Source organism: Gallus gallus, chromosome 18 (genome assembly GCF_016699485.2).
Source record: "Gallus gallus isolate bGalGal1 chromosome 18, bGalGal1.mat.broiler.GRCg7b, whole genome shotgun sequence".
NCBI lineage: Eukaryota > Metazoa > Chordata > Aves > Galliformes > Phasianidae > Gallus > Gallus gallus.
The window spans coordinates 931,062-954,317 of record NC_052549.1 but is presented as its reverse complement, the minus strand read 5'-3'; the positions used below and the strand labels follow the sequence as shown (position 1 = coordinate 954,317).

General features: G+C 44.0%; 1 protein-coding gene across 1 annotated transcript in view; it reads left to right on the top strand.

The window, feature by feature from the left end:
* Positions 1-10,986, top strand: part of MYH13 (myosin, heavy chain 13, skeletal muscle) — a 37,831-nt gene extending 26,845 nt beyond the window's left edge. Inside the window, exons 28-39 of the mRNA XM_040649969.1 lie at positions 271-467; positions 1,065-1,248; positions 2,147-2,312; positions 3,118-3,242; positions 5,920-6,228; positions 6,316-6,519; positions 6,597-6,722; positions 7,859-8,029; positions 9,605-9,709; positions 9,792-9,887; positions 10,293-10,427; positions 10,797-10,986. Of these exons, the coding sequence (XP_040505903.1) occupies positions 271-467; positions 1,065-1,248; positions 2,147-2,312; positions 3,118-3,242; positions 5,920-6,228; positions 6,316-6,519; positions 6,597-6,722; positions 7,859-8,029; positions 9,605-9,709; positions 9,792-9,887; positions 10,293-10,427; positions 10,797-10,811 (1,833 nt within the window). The 3' untranslated portion in view covers positions 10,812-10,986. The remainder of the gene's footprint in view (positions 1-270; positions 468-1,064; positions 1,249-2,146; positions 2,313-3,117; positions 3,243-5,919; positions 6,229-6,315; positions 6,520-6,596; positions 6,723-7,858; positions 8,030-9,604; positions 9,710-9,791; positions 9,888-10,292; positions 10,428-10,796) is intronic.
* The last annotated feature ends 12,270 nt before the right edge of the window (positions 10,987-23,256 follow it).

Below are 23,256 nucleotides of genomic sequence, written 5' to 3'. Positions count from 1 at the left end.
TTCCCACTGCAGTATTTACTGTATCTTGTCCTGAAGCGTTTGGTGCTGATGTGTTTTAGAGGCAGTGTCCCAGACAAACTAAAGAAAATGGCCTGATCTTGATTAACATGATCAGTCTCAAACACAGAGTCCCAAATGCTGTTGACTTTTCTCCTTCAGTTACCCTAGCAGTGTGGTCAGTGAGAGGTGGAATTTTTATCAAAATGCAATACAAAGGTCCAGTCACAAATTGTTAATGTTTTGACAATTTGTATAATTTTAATTATACAGGCCAAGAACGCCCTGGCCCATGCCTTGCAGTCAGCCCGCCATGACTGTGACTTGCTCCGGGAACAATATGAGGAGGAGCAGGAAGCCAAGAGTGAGCTGCAGCGTGCCCTGTCCAAGGCCAACAGCGAAGTGGCCCAGTGGAGAACCAAATATGAGACAGATGCTATTCAGTGTATGGAGGAACTGGAGGATGCCAAGTATGTGGAGGGACGGTCTTGAGCAAGCAAAAAGATAATTAAGTAAAAATATGAGAAGGAATTGGAGGAAACCAGAATATGCTTATAGTGGGAATATGCACAGCCTTGTGCTTTGTAATGTGTTGAGAATGAAAAGGTGAGGGAGAAAAAAGAGTTAAAGGAGAAGGAGTGGATGTCTGGGAGAGTCTCTGTAGAATGTAGAATTCCAGTGTACTAGCTATGGAGTTTAACATAATTGTTGAAAAATCATATTCTTCACACTGCCAATACAGAAATTGTTTCTGCTTCCTCCCAACCTTGGTGTAGTCTAACCTTAGATGCTCTTTTTTCTCCACCAATTCCATCACGCACATCGCCTTTCTCCCAGATTTCTGAGGAATCCTCTTCCCATGTTACCTACATGTTTATATCTCTTTCTACATGTTCTCCCAGCCTGTGCACCACTCCAGCATTCTTTGCGATCCCAGGCTCATGCCCTCTGTTCATAATATCACAGCTTTCTATGCTGGCTCTCTCCTGTGCCAAACTCCCTTTCTGTCCATTTTCTCAGAATGCCAGAATTTTCCTTCTCTTAGCACTGCTTGTCTCATCCTGCAGAAAGAAGCTTGCGCAGCGCCTGCAGGATTCAGAGGAGCAGATTGAGGCTGTCAATTCGAAGTGTGCTTCACTGGAGAAGACAAAGCAGAGGCTGCAGGGGGAAGTGGATGACCTCATGATTGCTGTGGAGAGGTCAAATGCAGCCTGTGCAGCATTTGATAAAAAGCAGAAGAATTTTGACAAGGTTCATTCAGAAAGGCTACTAGATATGAACATCATAAAAATTTGATAAGCCAGACCAAATTCGGAACGTATTCAGTTCGCTCAACATAAGATAAATTACGTTTTATCTAAAGCAAAACTGTGGTAAGAAACATGTAACAAAACAAATAGTAATGAAAATGTCACAGTGTGAGTAACCCCAGGTAACCACATCGAACAATAAAATAGCTTCTGATAGTTTTAAAAAGCACAAAGTTTTCACGAGGGGGATTGGGAAGTGCTGTATCAAGTGAAAGACCAAGCAGAATGAGAAAGTTTTCATATGCGTACTAACAAGCCCTGACTTCCAGTAACTAAAGGGGCCTATAAGAAGGAAGGATACAGACTCTTTAGCAGGGTTTGTTGTGATGGGACAAGAAATGGTTTCAAACTGAAATGGGGAAATTTAGATTGAATATAAGAAAATATATATATATGATAAGGGTAGTGAAGCATTAGAACCGATTGCCCAGAGTGTTGGTGGATGCCCCTCCCTGGAGACATTCAAGATCAGGCTGGACCAGGCTCTCAGCACTTGATCAAGCTGTATATGTCCCTGTTCACTGCAGGGGGGTTGAACTAGATGACCTTCAGAGATCCCTTCTAAGGCAAATGATTCTGCGATAATGATTTTATGACTTTTGGCTGATGCTTGTCTGCCAGCCTTGAGGGAAATTTAAGTAGTTACCACTGAAACAGCCATAGTATATATACCTTGGGGATGTATACCTTGTGAATAGATTCCAACAGGAAGCAGTCAGTGCAAAGCAAAAGATTGCAAGACAAACCACATCTCTTAGGTTCTTATACTATAAATGTGCAGGGACAGGTGTGTTGTAAAATGGACCATTCTTGTGCACTCATAGTTTCTGTCACTCTAGGTCATGGCTGAATGGAGGCAGAAGTACCAGGAGAGTCAGGCTGAGCTGGAAGCTGCCCAGAAGGAGTCTCGCACCCTTAGCACTGAGATCTTCCAAATGAAGAATGCCTATGAAGAAGTGCTTGACCAGGTTGAGACTGTCAGACGGGAGAACAAGAACCTTCAGCGTAAGTTCAAATCTCTGTCAGATGGGATCCACAATGAACCCAGAGTTGCTTCTATGTTTCTGGTACACCAGAGCTCTGCCTCTTCCCAAGCTTTTGTTTCTTATGGTTTTCCCACAAAACTCAGGCTATGTGACTTTCTTTTCTGTTCAGATGATCCCAAGGTCACCTATGAGCACATGCCTACAGCTCATGACAGTATCCTACTTCTTCATGGTTTCTAGTGCCATCATTGTATTTTCCCTTCTCCACACCATTATAATTCCATTCATGGATAGGGACCAAATTAACTGAATCTGCAGAAACGATGATGAAAACAGATACTCATTTTTTTCATACCACTTCAATGACTGCCGTTAGAAAAAACTTGGAGGGTTGTTATCTATTTCCCGATTGGAGCACTGAGCAGCTGTGGCACAACAGATTGGCATTTAATAAGTGAACTAACTGTGTAAAGGAAACAGAATTCAGTTCTTTTATGTGGAGCCGGATGTTCCCTGTGGAGTATTTTAGAATAAAATCGAACAGGACTGTCTCTGGAGATGTAATGTCAGAATCCAGAAGTAACTGATTGCTCTCTGAGCTCTCTCCACTTGGTTCCCCTCATTTTTAAACTTGCACATTGAATTGGAAATAGCAGGTAATCAGAAATAAAGACTGCACATGATACAAGACCTGTTATTTCTTCTCACTGTCACTTCCTAGTATATTATTATCTCTTCTATCATTCCCACTGCCAAACATTAATTGCAGGTGCCAACGACAGCATTATTTAAGATGAACTCAGTGTGCATTTTCTGTGTTTCAGAGGAAATTTCTGATCTTACTGAACAGCTTGCTGAAGCTGGAAAAGCTAGTCATGGACTGGAAAAAGCAAAGAAGCAAACTGAGCAAGAAAAATATGACCTTCAAGCAGCATTAGAAGAAGCAGAGGCAAGTGTCTCAGTAGGAGGGCTTGATTTCAGAGAGATCATGGATGGAAAAAATTTGGAGATGGTATACTCCTGTTTATCCTGATAATACCATGAAGGTCCAGTATGAGATCACAGGCAGAACAATTAGCAGGGACTGCCCCTCTCCTGCACCAATATGGCACAGTTTGTTGTGCTATCATGCACAAAAAACTCAGTCCCAGGCTAAAACTGAACTCATTTTGCACTACTAGTTTGATTTTGCTCTTCTGAAAAGCCACAGAAAGGTCATTTGGGTTTCAAAAATATGACAACTTTTGTTCCTTAGTCAAATTGCATTAGGTTACTCAGAGCCTTTTTTCATTGTTCTCTGTAATTTCCAAGGAAGCAGATTTCATAGTAATTCTGGACAATCTTTGCCCTGGCTGCATAGAATCATAGAATCATTAACGTTGGAGAAGACCTCTAAAATCACATAGACCATCTGCCCCCCTACAACCAATACTTTCCACTTAATCATACCCCTAAGTACTATATCTACCCTTTCCTTATACACCTCCAGGGCTGGTGACTTCACCACTTCCATAGGCATCCTGTGCCAATGCATGACCACTCTTTCTGAGATGAAATTCTTTCTAATATATAACTTGAACCTCCACTGGTACAACTTGAGGCCATCACCTCACCTCTCATCCTACCATTAGCCACCAGGGAAAAGAGGATGACCCTCATCTCACCACACTTATTTTTCAAGGGAGTTGTAGAGAGCAAAAAGGTCTCCCATGAGCCTCCTCTTCTCCAGACTGAACAATCCCAGTTCCCTCCACTGCTCCCTTTAAGACTTGTGTTTCAGACCCCTCATCAGCTTCGTTGCTCTTCTCTGGACACTTTCCAGGGCCTCCATGTCTTTCACATAGTGAGGGGCCCAAAACTGAACACGGCACTCAAGGTGCAGCCTCACCAGGACTGAGTGCAGGGGAACAATCACCTCCCTGTTCCTGCTGCCTACACTTTTTCTGATACAAGCCAGAAGGCCATTGGCCTTCTTGGTCACCTGGGCACTGCTGGCCCATGTTCAGCCAAGTGTCGACCAACACATCCAGATCCTTTTCCTCCATGCAGCTTGCCAACCACTCTGCCCCAAACCTATAGCAATGCATGGGGTTGTTGTGACCAAAGTGTAGGACCTGGCACTTGGTTTTGTTGAACTTCATCCTATTGGCCTCAGCCCAGCAATCCAGACTGTCCAGATCCCTCTGCAGGGCTTTCCTACCCCAAGGCAGGTCAGCACCTCCCCCCAGCTTGATGTCATCTGCAAACTTACTGAAGGTGCACTCACTCCACTTGTCCAGGTCATCAATAAAGATATTAAATCAGACAGGCTCGAGTACCGACCCCTGGGGAACACCACTTGTGACCAGTCACCAGCTGGATTTAACTCCATTCACCACTCTCTGGGCCCAGCCCTCCAGCCAGCTCCTTACCCAGCAATTAGTGCACCTGTCCAGGCCACAGGCTGCCAGCTTCTCTATGAGAATACTGTGGGAGGCAGTGTCAAAGGCCTTGCTGAAGTCTAGGCAGACTACTACATCACCAGCCCTTCCCTCATCCACCAGGCAGGTCACTCAGTCATAGAAAGAGATGAGATTGGTCAGGCAGGATGTGCCATGTACATGAATCCATGCTGGCTGGGCCTGATTCCCTGTTTGTACCACACATGCTACATGACTGCATTCAAGATGATCTGTTCCATAACCTTCCCTGGTATCATTCTTTTGGAGAAACTTTTTTTAAAATTACATTCAGTCAGGATTTCCCTTCTATCACCTTTTGACTGTTAACTTTTGTGATGTCCACTTCCAAGAAGACCTCATTTCATTTTCTTCCTAAGTCCCCTTAGAAAGGAAAAGGAATAAAAAGCATCTGACATCTGTGATCTTGAGATCACACTATGCGGGAGAGAAATAGACACAAGAGTAATAGTGGCCATGAGAATCCATGTGCTCCAATTTTTCTATCAAAGTGTCAGCAAGCTAATCCTGCATTAGTCACCACAGGCTCCTTCTAAAACCAAGAGGGAGAAACAGGCATCTTGGGAGGGACTATTCTTAAAAGGGATGTCAAGGCTACATAGAATGCTTCATCTTCTGTATGTGCTTATTTTTGTCCACTGGTTGTAAAGACCCAGGCTCAAGCCATAACTCCTATACAACTTAGTCTAGATATTATTAGCATCACAGGAAAAAGTCTGTATGGAAGGGGAGAATGCCCACACAGTTGCTGGGGCTTCTCACCTTGGATGAGACTAAGTGCAGTGTCCCTAAGCAGAATTCAGTATTGAGATGCAAGTGAAGGCAAACTTCTACTGAGCATAATGCTTGGCTTTCCTGTCAATTTAATGTTTTCATGTTTTGTTATCTCTGCAGTGTGAACATAACTCTCAGTGTCCAGACCTTGTGGTATTGGAGGCATTTTTCTAAGCAGTCTTGTTGCAAAATTACTGATTACTATGCAGCTAAGGTATAATAACTCCTGTATATAAGAAGAGCAGTCTGCTTCTTCAGAGCTAGGCCTTTTCTGAAGTTCTATAGTAAGACAAACACATCTGTGCTCCTAACTGTGAAGTGTCAAAATTCTGCATGGGCATTTCTAAGCAGTGAACATTTCAAAGACAAACAATATTATTTCAACACTACCAGGGCTCTTTAGAACATGAAGAAGGAAAAATCTTGCGTGTTCAGCTGGAGCTGAACCAAGTGAAGTCAGATGTTGACAGAAGGAGTGCAGAGAAAGATGAGGAAATTCAACAGCTGAAGAAGAATCATCAGCGGGTATTAGAGTCTATGCAAACCACATTGGATGCTGAGATTAGAAGCAGAAACGATGCTTTGAGGCTGAAAAAGAAGATGGAGGGAGATCTGAATGACATGGAGATACAGCTGAGCCGTGCCAACTGTCAGGTAGCAGAGACACAGAAGCACCTCAAAGTCGTGCAAGGGCAACTCAAGGTAGGGACCACAAGGGCAACTGTCCAACAAGGTCTTTGACACTCATTCTGCTTTCCTCTGGGTCTTACTGTGCCTTCAACTTCAAAGGATTCCCAGCTCCATTTGGATGATGCTTTGAGAGAGAATGATGATCTGAAGGAGCAGCTTGCTGTGATAGAGCGTAGGAATAATCTGATGATGACAGAACTTGAGCAGATGCGAGCTGCCCTTGAGCAAACAGAGCGAGCCCGCAAAGTTTCTGAGCAGGAGCTGACAGATGCCAGTGAGCGAGTGCAGATTCTCCATTCTCAGGTATTTGTTCTATAGTATGCATGTTGGACTGGTATGAAATGGGATGGGATTGACCTGTCCTTGGACTGTCCCAACAGAACACAAGCCTCCTGAACACCAAGAAGAAACTGGAAGTGGACATTACTCATTTACAAAATGAAGTTGAAGATAGCATTCAGGAAGCCAGAAATGCAGAGGAAAAGGCAAAGAAAGCAATCACAGATGTAAGTACTTCTGCTTGCCTCAATCCATTTTATACTATTGCAGTGACATTTACACCTTAGAAAGGCAGCAATGAGGTGGGAGAGAATTGATTCTTCAACTTCTGAACAGAAAATATCGGTGACACACAAGCCCTCCCACCTGCATCTTTTGCACAGCCTCTGCTCTACTGCTTGCCATGGAAGAACCTTTCAGTCAAGTTAATCTACTCACGTTCTCCTAGCAGTCCATACTGAAAAAGCATCCTTTCTCCTCTTCCCAATACCGACATTTACTTTTGCTTCCTGGATAGATGTAATAGACAGCAAAAGCCAGATGGTGGCAAAAGTGAAACAGGAAAAGAGTATTTTGGATCAAGTCCTATCTAGATATTGCAGGAAAACAGGAATTGGGACTAAAATCATACATGCTTCTTTATGTAAGAAATATAAAAAAATAAGAAGGGATAATAGAAATGTTTAGTTTAAACAAGAAAATTGTTCATGACATCAAAAGAACCAAGTCTTAGAACTATCTAGAAAAGGTATATGAAAATAAAACAGATAATGCTTCCTGTCTTGTATCATGTTGTGGCATACCAGAAGCAATGTGTGTAGTTGTGGTTTCTCCACAGTAAGAATTCTCTAGGTTCTCCGTTGACCTCTGTACCCTTTTTGTGAAACAGTGGTGACAGCTATCCACCCCATAGTCTGAAGAGCCCAACAGACACAAGCTCCTCATTGATGTTCAGGAGAACCTTGGAGTCATTCCATTGGTAAAAGCTGCTTAGGAGTCTGAATGTCAGGCAAACTTAGGTACCAGTGATATATTCAAAACCAGCAGAGTGCTATTTGGTGATACTTCAAGATACCACGAACTTCCACTTCCATTTAAAAGCAAGCTTTATCTCCTTTGTCATTGGCTGTCTTATTTTTATTCTTCTTATCAAACCCTGCCCAATTTCTAAGACAGAGTAGCTTTTGAAATACAGATATCAAGAAATTGTGATCTTTTATATGAAAAACCCTTAACACAATCATAGGCAACTGACTGAGAATGTGGAGAGTCATTCATCACTGTGAGTAGTTCTCCCATAGAGGGCACAGAACTGCCAGTGATGTGGAGATGCATTCATAACATAACTCTGCACTACAACCAGGCAGCCATGATGGCAGAAGAGCTGAAGAAGGAGCAGGACACCAGTGCTCACTTGGAGAGGATGAAGAGGAATCTGGAACAAATGGTGAAGGACCTGCAGCACCGTCTGGATGAAGCTGAGCAGCTGGCACTGAAGGGTGGAAAGAAGCAACTCCAGAAACTAGAGGCCAGGGTATGGTGGAGACTGGGGTTGACTAAGGTCAATGTCTTCAGCTGGACCTTGGCTGCAAGAATCTCTTGGGAAGGCTACAGCAGGGATCTCCATCAGATTTGATGAGGGTTACACTTAGTGAAATGTTGCACTGCAAGTAAGGATCTTGAAAATGACCTCATATAAACTGAATGAAATGGACAAAATCGTGGCAGATGAATACCAGTATAGACATACATCTAGAAAAAAACAGTTTAAAACATATATACGTGGGGATGAACTTGGAACTGGCAGCTACAGCTCAGCAAGGAGAAATCTCAGTACATGATGGGTCTTAGAAACTGTGTTCTCAGTGTGCGAAAGAAGCAGAAAGCTAAATAAAAAAAAGAGATAGGCTTTATTAGGAAATGCACTGGGACCAAAAGTGGAGAATACCACTTGCCACTGTATGCACATTGTACAGTTCTGGTGTCTGCATCTCAAGAAAGACCTATAGCTTAGAGAAGGACCCATAGAGAAGTATCCAGGGGTGAGAAATTTTGATGAGAAACAAACAAGGCTAGGGCTCTTCGGTTTAGAGAGGAAATGGCTGAGAAGAATGTGATCAAAGTTTACAGAATCATGAAATCGGTAAACAAGATGGATTTGGGATGGTTAGGAATCAAAATACACAGTCTATGATTAGACAAATATTAGAAGTAAGGACATATGATGCAGATCATGTGATCCTTACTCAGAAGTCAGTTTAAAACAAACAAAGTACTTTACAGACTGGACAGTGAAGTTCTAGACCCTGTTGCCATAGGGGGCTGCACAGGCAGCTGGTGGAAGGTTCAAAGAGGGATTAGAAATCAGCAAGTATAAACTCAGGGGAACAGGTACAGATATGCCACCTGAAACCTGTAATCTAATGTGTGGAAGCAGGGCAAGCGTGGGGAGAGTAGATAGCAGCCAGTCTTCCATGCTGTCCCAAAATAGCAGCTACTCTAGACACTCAGAGACAAAGCACTGGTCTAGATGGAGCATTTGCCTGACCTACTGAATTGGTCTAAAACTACTTATCTTCCAAGATACAGCACAGCTGATGGGGAGTTGGGTGTTCTTGGTTGTGAAATGAAATATACATAGAAAAATAAAATAATTGGCATCCAGATTCAACTTACATACACTGCAGGACAGGAATAGAGCTGTGGGAGCCCTCATCATATGGGTAGTTGCAGGCTATTCAGTAGGTCAATCTAGATTTGAAAATTACAAATGAAACATTTCCATTTCCCTGAACAATGTGAACAAAACCCTCCCTCCCCTGTTTCAGTTTCCTCTTCCCTGACAGATTTAAGCCTAATTTTGGTTAAGGCAAAAAGGTATACAAAGATAAGTTCCCTGTATAAATAACTGTGGAGTCATACTCATATCATTACTAATGTAGTGTGGTGAGCAGGTGTAAGCTAGTCTAACCCCAATAAGCAGCTGCAGGAAACTGTTCTGCGCTGCCACTTTCTCTGCAGGCCTTAGTCCACAGAACCCTGGGTCCAGCAGCAAGATCAGTAGCCATTCCTGTCAGCTTCCTGTCTTTATCATGGTATTGTGTTTCAGATTCATGAGTTAGAAAATGAGCTTGACATTGAGCAGAAGCGAGGAACAGAGTCACTGAAAGGTGCTCGCAAGTATGAACGAAGGCTGAAGGAGCTCACTTACCAGGTATTACAAATCCTCTGCATTCTTCTTTATCTTTCTTGTATTCTACATGCATCACCTTGGTATTAATTTTCACTTCCCACAGTCTGAAGAGGATAAGAAAAATATTCTCCGGCTCCAGAACCTGGTGGACAAGCTGCAGCTAAAAGTGAAAGCATACAAGAAACAGGCTGAGGAAGCTGTGAGTACAGGACTCTCTAAGTCCTCTTGGGCCCTGGATGGAGATTTCCAAAAAGTCTAGGCTCCCACATTTGTTAAGATAGTTGCATACTCGGTTTGATAGAGCAGTGGTGGCCATTGCCTTTGAATAGTGCTTATTTTTAAAGAGTTCTGGCACACAGCAGAGCAGGCACAGTGGCAGTTATCTCGGCATTTTTCACACTTTTGGAGCCACACCAGACAGTTTTCCCAGTGCTCAAGTTGTTGGTAGTGCTAGATGGAAATGTACTGAGTGCTGGTAATGCATGGATAGAGCTGTGAGGCTAACTGTAGTAGGTGACACTGGAGTGGAGTAGGTGCAGAGTGTTAATTGAAACAGGGCAGTGCCAGGTTATGTGCATGCCACTGATGGCACTGTGACTTTCAGGAGGAACAGGCAAGCACTAATCTCTCCCGATGCCGCAAGACCCAGCACGAGCTGGAAGAGGCTGAAGAACGAGCCGATATTGCTGAATGTCAGGTTAACAAACTGCGAGCCAAGAGTCGTGACGTCGGAAGACAGGTGAGTTGGAGTGCTGCAGAGAAGAACCCTTCCTGTGCATCAAGGGCCACAAAGATCTCTGCTCAAACATCTGGCAGCCACAACTGTATTCTTCCAACTCTTGTATTGGAGTGTCATCATGAAAGAAGGCCAGAGTTGGTATTTATTCAGAACTGGTGGTTTCTGAAAATCCTGTTGGTGCCTCCCAAGATATGTACCAGTTATAATTTACTGTAAGAATCCAAGGCAGTCATCAGAACTGGCAGATAATACTTTTTTGCCGGTAATATGGCATAACATGTGCAACATCCACAGACCTGAAACAGCCCCACAAGTAATTCTGTTACACCAGTAACTTGTACATTATTTTCCTTCTTTTTTTACATTTAGAAATCAGAAGAATGAGGTTCCTGAGCAGCACTGCAGCAAGCTCCCTGACACTGTACACTTCTATTCACGCAACAGATATTCATTACCTGCTTCAAATCTCTTGGTGTGCATGTAACTTGTCTTTGATTGCTTCATTCTTACTCAACCCTAAGTAGAAGCTGTCAGAAATAAAAATAAATCTGCATGATGGTAAGGACTATCACTTTGTAGGGAGGTTGACAGTGTTTGTGAATGGATGGAGCAGACAGGCAACAGTTAGGAAATATGGGTCACATCCCATGCAGGGAAAAGGATTCCTGGGGTAATGGGACACATCCACAGTGTCAACTTTGATGCTTTAGGAAAATTAACAGTTAAACGGGAAAAAATAAAATCTGTCTGTAAGGCCATAGCAGTGCAACTAGCAACTGCTCCATTCTCTTGTCTGCCTTAGCAAGTCCCCCAAGCAGTCCCATGGGAAAGCATCTGCTCCATGCTTGGCTACCTGCTGCATGTGTGTGGAGTACAGCCTCCTGTGGGGTACAGGTCTGTGCTTTGTGGAAAAGGAGAGCGGCTGCACACAGCATGGGAAAGCAGAGGGGTGGAACTGCCATGTGCATGAAGCGTGGAGGGCAGCTGTGAGCAGCCCAGGGCAGAAGCAGGGGCAGGCAGCCATGCAGTAGGACTTTCCTCCTCCTTTCTTCGTGGGACTGCATAGTGTCACTGCTCCTCCATCCTCATTTCACTCCCAAAGATGATGGGCTACATCCTTAGGTGCAGCTCAGCACCTGTGGGGTGTCCCACACTGCGCTCTGGGCAGGGTCTGGATGACCGGAGCTTGTGAGCCCTCTGCCAGCCCAGAGAGCCTGCGGCTGCTGCGGCCACAGGTTTCCCTGCACCTGCTTTGGGCTTCTCTAACGTGGCAGAGCTGCACTCTTACTGCCCAGCACCACTCTGGTACACCGTGATCCGGTGCCCTCTGTGCTGGGTAGGGGCTGCACGCCAAAACAGAAGGGCCATGCTAAGCCTGCCTTGCCCAGCACAGATCTTAACTGAGCTGCTTGTCATTTTACTAATATCAACCCTAAAGGGATCGCTTCTTGGAATCATAGAATTGTTTCTGGAAAAAAGAACAACAGTGAAGATGTCCAGGAGACAATGTGCTAGTTGGAGCTTCAGATTTTTCTTTATAAAATGCTTCCATGTTCACTGTCAATGGGAGCTTGATTTTGTGGTGTTCAGCAGGGTGGTTCATCCTAGTGCCACTCAGTGTCCTTGATCAGTGTTGTCTTTCATTTTTGTTGTCAGTCACAAGTGCCACCACCACACCCAACAAGGTTCCTACCTCTCCTCATGTGACTTCAGTAATTAGCAGCTTGCTGTTCTCCATTGTTTTGCTTCCTTCTATGCCATTCCTTTCTCTTTCTGCTAGTTCATCTGTGGCAATTGTTCTTGTACCATTGTGTTCAGTTTGGGCCTCTGCCATCCTCCTGTGTTTTGTACCCTGTCATCACTGTTGGCTGTCACCCATCTGCCTCCTGACTGCTCATGGGCCTGCTTGCACACAGGCCTGTTGTGCCAGTCTCAGCTCTCTGGTGTTTTGTTTCCTAATGCCCCACCAGATGAGGATCTGTGATTATTGTCTGTCAAGCTGATCAAAACCATCTCACTGTTCCTCTGCTCTGTGGCTACTTGCAGTCATTGGCTCTGGCTTGGATGTTCTTCAGCACAGCGTTTTCTGTTGTTAGGGATGTATATGGACAGTCTCATCAAAAATACAGCAGTCTATGACTTGAATCATTATTGAGTCCAGCCCCCTCTACAGTGGCAGTCCTGCCCACACTCTCACATGACATGATGCGGTTCCATTGTATAGCTGTGGACATCAGGCCCACATCTATCCCAGCCAACAAACTGCTGTGGCAAGCACAGTGCTGGCAGACAAATCAGAAGATTAGCAGAGTTTGCTCTTTTCTTAAGGACAAACCTGTTTTCATTCTCTCATTTGTATATAAAGGAAGAAAAATGTGAAAAGAAGAAACAGCATCTGCACTGGAGTTTTGTTCTGCAGGAGTGGTTTTAAATGCTATTTTCTCTTTATTGTGATGAGAGCTACAGGCATATTTATAAAGCTGAAAGAAAAGACTTGTCTGAAAATGTCTTTGCAATCTCAGAAGCTTCTAAATGTGCAATGTTGCCATGAGATCTCTAATGCCCTCTGTGTTCTTTGCTTGCCCCAGTATAGCAGGGAGGGAGAGGTGATGGGATGAGCAGACACGTGCATTGCCCATGAGACAGCTCCAGCTTTTTCTTGGCATGCTGGCAGCAGTAAGAAGGATCATTTTGTGCGATCAGCTGTCTCTCTGTGGCTGTATATCAATAATTAGCCTCTTCGGTGTTTTGGTCATACATTAGCATAAGTAATCAAAGAGCATCACTCCCTGGCTTCCTTTCATGAGCACTGATCACAACACCTTGCTCACTCAGAACAGTTCTGGAAGAGAGGCAGGGGGACAGAGTGAAGGGTAAAGACTTAGTCCACTATCTATACCAATCTAGTATTAGTCCAATCTATACCACTCATCATCTCCATACAGAGGCAGAGTGCGCTGTCCAAGCTGATGTCTGGCACAGTGCTCAGGCCAAAGTCCCAAACTGCTTTTAGGCTGAGGGGTAAAAAATAGGCCAGACCTTTAAGTTGACTATTACTGCAAAAATAATGTACATGAATGTACATGTTATCTGATCTTCAGAAATTGCTCACTGTTCAGCTAGGTGTATCCACACAGAGAGGGACTGAGAAGACAGGACAGTGGCAGAGAGCCACGCTGGACAGGCAAGAATTTGAATGCAGGTCTGTGCCTACCAATTCCAGTGAGCAGCTCTGTGCTGTGCTCAGCTCAGAGTGTTTTGTATCTCTGTACTTAGCTCTTGTTTCTAAATTTATAAGAGATGCATGTGTATACTAGCATTCTGAATGGAAGCAGTTTCTGGAAAGCTGTACAGGGAGTGAAAGGGACCAAAAAACCCCACAAACCAAACCAAACAAACAGAAAGTTGGAAGAAAATTGAGTGAAGACAGCTTCTGAGCATTTAAAACAAAATTTATTTATTTCTTTAAAAGCAGGAAGCCTACTATTGTTCTACTATTGTTCTTCTACTATTGTACCGGTAGTGGTAGTTCACAGGAAGCGTGAGACATACTTAGGGAGACTCTTTATTTTGGAGCAATAACAGAAAAACTTAGTAAGGGAGTTGGAGTTTTCTCATACCTCAAGGTGTACTAGGGGTAAATCCTACTACTTTGCCTATCTGTGAAGCCAGAAGGAGCTTCTGGCTTCAAAAACACATCGTGAGTACAGAAAGCTTACTTCTGCTAGGCATGGTACCTGCTCCTCCTCTGAAGTCCTGAGGGAACTGGTGGCGGTGGTGTTCATTCCAATAGCCTCCAGGATTCTTTCAAGCCTGCAAGGACTTTTGTGATAAAAAAGGGTAAATTGTGAGAGTTTGCTTATGTCTGTGACTGACATTAGACCGTATGCAGCTCTAAAAATATTTTGCAGAAAACTGGGATTTTCCAGGCATGAAACAGTACTCCCATGTGCTACCATTGCTCCCTACACATATTGTCAGACAAAGCAGAAGAAGACTGAGTGTTTGGACTTTTCACCTCATAAGATTGGTCTAATTGACCTTGTATGTTTGTTCTAGTTCTGTGAAATAATCCCGTTATATTTTCTACCTGGGATAGAACAGCTCCTGCATCAATGCAGGCTGAGTTTTGACTGGCTAGATTGCAGCTCTGCAGAAAAACTTTGGGATCCTCATGGAAAACAAGCTGGATATGTGTTAGCAGTGCACTCCTGCGGTGATAAAGCTAACCAGTCATTGGATTGCATTGCACTGAAGTAGTAAGTACTCAATAAGCATGCAGGTGGTGGAGAGATGTGATTATTCCCCTGAACTTGACACTGATGAGGCTGCGTCTGCAACACTGTGTTCAGTTTTGTGTCCTCCCATTATGAGAGATGTCAACATACTGGAAAGAATCCATCAAAAATGCTCAGTATTATCAGTCAGCTGGAACAGATGCCATCATCTCATCAGGAGATGAAAAGGGAATTAAATTTCTTTGGCCTGGACAAAAGCAGGCTTACAGACTATCTGACTCAAAACTCATACTGCTGTGAAGGAGAATGCAAATTAGATACATCCAAGCTTTTCCTGCAAGTGCACAATGAGAGGCCAAGTGGTAATGATCTCATGTTGCAAACCAAAGTTGTTTTTTGACAAAAGGAACACATTATTTGCCGTAAGAGTCGTGCTGCCCTGGGACAGACTGCCCGGAGAGGTTATGGAATCTCTGTCCTTAGGGATTTCAAGGATTTGTATGTGCAAGGCCCAGAGTTTTGAAATTAGCCCTGCTTGGAGTAGGAAACTGGGTTGAAGACCTCCCATATCTCTTCTGAAATATATTTTTCACTGATTCAGTGAACTCACTAACCCAGCAGTAGCTTTCTGCTGTTTGAAGACTGATCAATTCAATGAAAAGACTGGGAAATACAGGAGAGTCAGAACAATGCAGCTAGCAGGAAGGGTCATGGTTGGGAAAGAATAGCAGTGATGGTCTCTTGGACACCATCTGAGTGAGCTATGAAATCACCTCCTGCAGCCTGTAAGTGCCCAAGGCAATGACTCTGAGTACAAGGGTTGCCCTTTTTCCTCATGATATTCTTACAGCATAGATTTGTAATGTTCATCTTTGAAAATGTTCAGAAGCCATTTGGACATGATCCTGGTCAAGCAGATCTAGGCAGCCCTGCTTTTGTAGTAGATGACCTCCAGAGGTCCCTTCCAGTCTGAACCATTCTGCAATTCAGTGAAGTTGATGTTATGTATTGATTTTAACATCTGGCCCAACACTGGCCACCAAGGTTCACTCACATGCACAGGAGAATGTTTCCTTTCCCATATTGGCATCTCTGACCTTTACTTATCACCTAAAATATTAAAGAACTTTTAAAATCTAAGATTAAAACTTGTAATTAAAAAATTAATCTAACTAAACATTTTAGTCTGTTGTATGCAAGTTTCCTGGATGTGGTCTATGTATCTAGTTTGACAGTGTGCCACAAAGCAGAAATTTACCCATTAGCCAAAGAAGCTCACTTGACTTTCGGAAACTCTTCTCTCCCACACACAGGAGACTGTCTGAGAAAATCTTCTAAATATTTTTTTTTTCACCTATTTCCAAAGTCCCCAAACTTGCTAGGTATGGGAAATGAAGGCCATGGTTATTAGAGTCATAGAATGTTATGAGTTGGAAGGGACCTTAAAGACCATCTAGTTCCAACTTTCCTCTGGACCAGGTTGCCCAAGCCCCATCTAGCCTGGCTTTGAACATCTCCAGAGATCAGGCATCCACAGAATCTCTGGGCAGTCTGTGCCAGTGCCTCATTACACTCTTGGTGAAGTATTTCTTTCTTATATGTATTCTACATCTCTTTTTTTGCTTAAGGCTATTTCTTGTCCTATCACTACAATCCTTGAGTGTTTTTAGTTTAAAGCCATTTCTCTTCTCCTATCACAACACTCCCTGATATAGAGCCCTTCTCCATCTTTCTTGTAGGCTCTCTTTAAATGCTGGAAGGCCGCTATAAGGTTTTCCCTGAGCTTTCTCTTCTCCAGGCTGAACAACCCCAACTCTCTCAGACTGTCTCCATAGGAGAGGTGCTCTATCCCTCTGAGCATTCTTGTGGCCTCCACTGGACCCACACCAACAGGTTCATGTCCTTCTTATGCTGAGAGCCCCATAGCTGACAGCAGTATTGCAGGTGGGATCTCATGAGAGTGGAGTGGATGAGGAGAATCTCCTCCCTTGACCCTGGCCACTTGCCTTTTGATGCAGCACAGGGTATGGTTGGCTTTCTGGGCTTCAAGTGCACATTGCTGGCTCATGTTGACCTTTTAATCCACCAGTACCACCAAATCCTTCCCTGCAGGGCTGCTTTCTATCCACTTGTTGATGAATCAAACATGAATCCCATGTTTGAGATTGCCCTGACTTGGGTGCAGGACCTTGCACTTGTCCTTATTCTTTGATACCAGTATGATTCACTCCTTCAGATAGTCCCTATGGCCGTTTTCACAATCTTTTGGGTAGCTCCGGGTCTAAGTATAGATTGTTGTGTGCAAGGAACAGTGACCCTAGCTTTTTCCTGCTCACCCACTGCAGTTTGCAGACATGTAGAGTAGTCTGGAAATATAAGAGAAAGGGCTGGAGAAAGCAATCTGTGAGGGTTAAGAAAGATTTGTGAGGTGAAAGAGTTGCTAGGTGGATCTGCACTGAAAAACAGAGCAAAGAAAATGTTGGTCACAGTAAGCAGTGCAGTACTGGGTCTTTGTAAGAAGGTTTACTGAGGAGGGCAAGCAGTGGACTTGCAGTGCTGATTTGCAAACACAGTTTACTGCCAATCTGTTGTTTGTAAATGTGTGTCAGCAACAGCATATTTTAAAGATTAAAGCCGTCAAGGGAAAACTAATGCTGAGTTTACAGGAGTTTATGGGATTGAATTTTCATGTCCAGTTCTACTCAGGATGAACACAGTTTTTTGCCTCATTCTTAGAGACTTTCCTATATGAGTCATTGTTCATGAGAGAATAGCAGCTTTATACACAGATGGTTGCAGAACAGAGTCACCATTGAGAGGAAAACACTAAGACATCTATGTCCTGCAGATACAGGGACACACATATTCAGAGATCAACAACTTTATCCACAGAAAGCAGACACTCAGTCCTGCTCAGTATGTTCAGGCAGAATCTTTGCTCTTTCAAGACATAAGAAATCCCTGATGGGATTCAAGTCATGAGCAATGCATGGTGAAAAGGGAAGTTTAGTGTCAGTGAGATATCAACATCCAGGCTTGCACATCCAGGAGGATTTGGGCTGGAAGACTGCCTGGCTGGATTGCTCTCTTTAGCTGGCTAGAAGCCTGGCTCTCCTTGGGATCAAAAGAAAAGCTCAGATGCTCTGGGACCCACCAGGCTTTGGTAGATGATCTGGCAAGTCCAGATCACATCACTAAGAACTGTACTAAACCAGAGAGAGGGATATTTGAAGGAAGGTTTATCTGCTTTCATCAGAGGCTTCTTGGGATGTTTTCCTGCTTTTTCCAATGCTCCTTCATGTGATCTTGGACAGGTACCTTCAGATGCTTAAAGTAGGTGAATCATGGATGTGCATGTACACATCTCCACATGTAGGTAGCTCTCAGTTCAGTGCTTCAGGTTTGGACATCAGTGCAGCTATAACAGTACGAAGGTCAGTGTGGGTAGGTTGTGCCTGTGATAGTGGGCCAACGCTGTCATAGATGAAACAGGCAAGGGATAGGTTCCAAAACTGGAAAACCTGTCTACAGCATTGTATGGATATCAAAAGTTTTCATGGGCTCTGACAATTAATACCTAGAATAATGAAAATGAGCTATTATAAGTAGAAGATACCATTTCTCAATGAGGAAGATAGGAACCATAATTTTCAGGAAACTGAGAGAATGTTCTGCAGAAATAGCTTTCTGCACTGATCCCTTTTCCTACTTTTCTGTTATTAGACATTACTGGAAACAGGATAATAAACCAGACAGACCCGTGGTCTAACCCAGAACTATTTGCCTCATGTTCTTGTATAAATGCTAGAAACTGAAATCCAAATGGCCATAGCTTGACTGTTACTGATCCTTGAACAACATGATTCATAGGTAATGTCTTTCTTCCTTTCAAGGACTTTTCTCTTTTATATGAAATAGTTAAACTTTCAATAAAGAATTGCTTAAAATTCTGGTTATAGAGTTCATCTGGAAGAAGAGAGGAGGTTATAGTATCTGCTCTAATGAAAACAGGTGCTCAACAGTTGTTGAAGTGGTGTAGTCAGATCCCTGTAAGTATTCTCAGTGAAATGTCCCAGCCCCTACCCAAAGCATATGCTTCTTGCACCAAGAGGAATAGCAGCAAGACAGTCTGGTAGAAGCTCTCTCCTGGAAGTCTGTAACCAGCTGATGAGAGCACATTTTTGTGACTTAAGATATTCCAGAGTCTCAGATAGAAAGCAGAATGCTGAACTGCTGGAGAAAAGGCAAGGCATCAAGATTTCAGGCAAGGGGTTTTGTGACAACAGGATGTTGCTGACACCTAAGTCGGAGAGTCATTTATGAGTCACGTTCGTATGACCGCATATGTCCCTGCCATGTAACAGGGTGGGACCTGCCCCGCCTCTCCACAGGGAATACATTGACTGTGAGGAAGCTGATGTTATCAGAACAGTTTGTTGTTCTCAGCTTGTTTTCAAGACAGGAGGTGAATGGAAGCAGTCAGGTCTCCAGGTGAATTATCCTGGCAAGCAAATCCAGTTTAGTCTTAGGTGAATCACCACAAACTTTGTTCACTGCACATCACTGTCCTTTTACAGACAGATGCTGTTTATGTCTGACTCTAAAATAGTAGGTACAGCTCTGGACGCTGTTAAGACACAGATGACTAAACCTGCCCTGGAACATCACTACATTCTGCAGCAGCCATGGTAAGGCGATGCTGTGAACTCCAATCTTATTTGTGGAATTAACTATGTACACAGGGAGTTCCAAGATCAGCAAAGCCATCTGAAACAGGGCTAAATGCAGAATCAAAGGTAAAGCTGTTCTGTATCATTATTATTTTTTTTTTTCAAACTGTGTTTGAATCCTATATTTGGTCACATGAATATGAGTCATGAATCTGACTCCTCTCCCTGGAATGTTTGAATTCCTGGACGCCTGAGTTTGCAAGTGTGATGCTCCAGAATATCTAGCTTAGGAGGTCCCTACGCTGCAGTTTGGTGGATGATGGGAGAGTTTCCAGGGGAAGCACTGCTATACATTATCCTGCTGTTTCACTCCACCCCGTGTATTCTCTAAGTTGCTTTCGGAAACACTGCTGACTAGACTAAATTTTTGTTCTGAGCTCATGTGTCTGTTCTTATGTCTCAGTTGTTTAAAGCACTGAAAATGGTCCTTTCTCATAAAAAGCTATAGCATGTAAACATGTTAAAAATTGTATCTTTTCCATACAAGCTCAGCATGTTTCCTCTCCAACAACAGAATTTCTGCTAGTCAGTTAGATTACAAAGGTCATTTAAATATCCAGTGCTATGTGTAGCTTCTTTTTAGTCTCTTCCTGAGCTGATTCTTGGCCTCAGGAGATCTGGTGCTGCTGTGTCTTGCAAACAGGTAAAGCCAATCAGCTATCTGTGTGATCCTAGCCTGTCATGACTGAAAAGCTCTCCTGTTCCAGCTCTGTTATTTTGAGCTCTGCAGGATCTTTTCAGCAAAGACAGCAGGAGCAATCAAGTTTTTTTTCCATGGGCTGGAGATATTGTCAGATGCTGTTTTAAAGAAACAAAATATTGACTATTTCTACTGCTGTCAGATGCAAATGTTCTTTCAGTTAAGTGCCATGATATTGTTAGGTTCTTCTTGAGGGAATCTGCCTGTCTCTACAGGGCTTGTTTTAGTGGCGTCATTTTAAGCTCCAGGTGCAGTCTGTAAAATCAAGCCAAATAGGAATTAGTTTATCTCTGGATGACTATAATTAAGGCTTTCTGCAGTGTTACATGAAGTTGGCTTTTTCCCACTCACCAGCAGCATTTCAGTTTGATAGAAAGTTAGAAATCTAAACTTGAGGTCTTCATGCTACAGCTTTTGGTGGCAGACAGAGAGAAAACGGTCCTCTTGAGGTGAGATTCATCCCATCCTAATGCAGAATGTGTTCATGTGACACTCATTCTAGAACTGTCTTTTCACCACTAATTGGGAAACTGTCCCAGATCAGATGACAAAGTACAACAGTTGTGACAGCTCAGGAAATAAAATCTGTAGGGATGTTACAGCTAGAGGTATTGTTTGGATTGCTTGGTCAGACCTGCGAAGCACCGGCTGGAGAACACCTGCATTCCGACAAGGTGCTTTAACAGAGCTCGAACAGATGATAGAAAACAAGATTGGATCTAAAAGCTGATTGGTGCTCTTGCTGCTGCAAACCTTTGGCAATGGCTTCTTTCTCTTCCATCCACTGACTCTGGCTCTGATGTGTTATATGAAAATGCTTTCTATGCCCATAACCCTTTTTCCCTACAAGGACCACAAGAATATTCCCAATAAAGACAACACACGATGCAAAAGCAAACACCGATCTAAGCCTTTGATAAGAGCTGTTCTCTCTGCAAGAAGTAAAGGCATTCTGCAAGTTCAGGAGCAGGACCGGACATATCTACAGAGCAAATGTCTGTGTAGTTATCTGCAAATTGAAATGATTGTTTGTGGGACCTGTTCAGGAGACATGCACTTCCAGTGACTGAAAGGGATCCTCTGTAGTGAACAGAGCCCTTCTGTTTACAGGTTGGATGTCTGTACACAGCCAAAGTGAAGTTGTATTGATAGATTCAGAAAAAAAATGTAAGTACGATCTTAGTGTTTACATTGGGTCTTGTCTGCTACTAGATGTAAAGTCCTGAAAAGCTGAACTTTGTAATTGTTTCAGGAAATGGACAAACCCAGGGCTAAAAACCTACTGAAGGCTTTCTCACTGATAAAGTTTAGCAACAGAACATATGCCCCTAGAAAAAGAGAAAGAAGAACAAGCTGGAAAAGCATAAAAATAGCAGAGGAAAAAGTATCAGAAACTAACAAAAGAGAAAGAATGGCATTGTTAGAGAATTCTGCTGATAGATGTACATGGATATATGCCATGATGCCAAGTCAATTGCTGTTTGCCAGACAAGGCACAGCTGGTGTGCTAAGAACACATAATGGATCACAGTTCAATAGCTATGAGAGAAAATGCATTTCAAAGATGATTTTAAGCAATTTACCACAAATTCAGACAATCCAAAATAGAATTGTGGATGGTAGTCCCAAAGTAGCTGAAAGAATAAGAGCTCTGCTCAGATGGCTGCTTATCCCCGCTAATTGAAGGACACCTCTGTTGAAAGTTGCCTTCTGAAATGCTGCCTGATTGCTCACTTCATAGATAAAGGTACCACCATTTCTTAAAACTCCGAGGAAAAGAGAGGAGGAAAAATACCATAATAAACTGTTACATGAATTAAAGCCTGTGCAGCCCCAGACCAGGAGACATGCATGCGATGGTCCACAATGGGCACAGAAGGAGGCAGTCTGTTCTGAGTGTGCTCCTCATTCCTATGCACTGATTGCAAAGCATGAACCAATTGAAAGAATAAATATGAGGCTACTCCTCCTTGAAAAAGGATGGAAGAGAAAGGAATCTGAATCATAGAAATAGGGCAGACCATACAGAGGCAGTGGCCAGATAGGGTTGATAAAACGTGAAAAATTCTCCCATAGGAAAAATGCCATAAATTCTGCACACCCCCGGTGACCCACAGAAGCACACCTGTGTCCTCTCCACTGAGACAGAATCTGACCCATGAGCCTGCAGGTGCAGAGCCCTGCCAGCACCAGCTCCTCGAGCTGCCAGTGGGACAAGGCTGTGTGGCACACAGGTACCACGGGGTGAGGCTGTGTGTGCACAATGGGTGCTTGCAGCCAAAGTCACACTCATGGTGGTGTCACGTGCGACATGGTGATGTCACAGTGCGACAAATGAAGGTGTCACCACGTGGTGTGCCCCGTGCACACACACAAGTGTCTCACATGTGTGACTCGCACACACTGAATGCATGTGGAGCAAGCAGGGTGCTCAGTGAGTGCCACAGACACACACTTGGAAGTGTTTCACCCACACCTGTGTGTCACTGTGTGACACTGTGGCAAGCTGAAGGGGCTTGTGGTTTGTTATACTGATCCCAGTCCCTGTGAATTAAGACTCGCTACAGAGTCAAGACGTTGACTGAGCAAGGGTGTGCCTTTATTTATTCAAAGATGGGCAAGAGACACCCATAACACTGACCTGTATGTCACACACACTCATGTCCCTCACACGGATATGTCACACTCACCCGTACTGCATGCTGACCTGTACCTCACTCGCTCCTGTACACCACACACTCACCTGTACATCACACACTGTATGTCACTCACAGCCGTACGACACGCAGCCTCAGGTGTGTCTGCGGTCAGGCAGAACGGGTGTCCCACACAGACGCACCTCACAGGCACACGAGTGACGTCATCACACGCGCGTGTATCACACACACCTCTCAGACAAGCGGTGCCTCACGTAGCGTGTCACGGCTTCTCTCAGAAGCGCGCACTCGACGTCACCGCGGACACACGCGCCGCTTCTGACGGCCGCACACCTGCGGTCTCGTACCCGCCCCCTCTCCCGCTCTCCGTCGCTCTGGGGGCTTCCGTGCCCGCCCCGCCCCTTTCCCTCCGCGCTCAGCGTGCGCCGCGCCCCCGCAGCGGGCGGAGCGGGACGGGGCGGGGTTGGCGGGGTGCAGCCCTCCCGCAGCCCTCGCTTCGCGGGC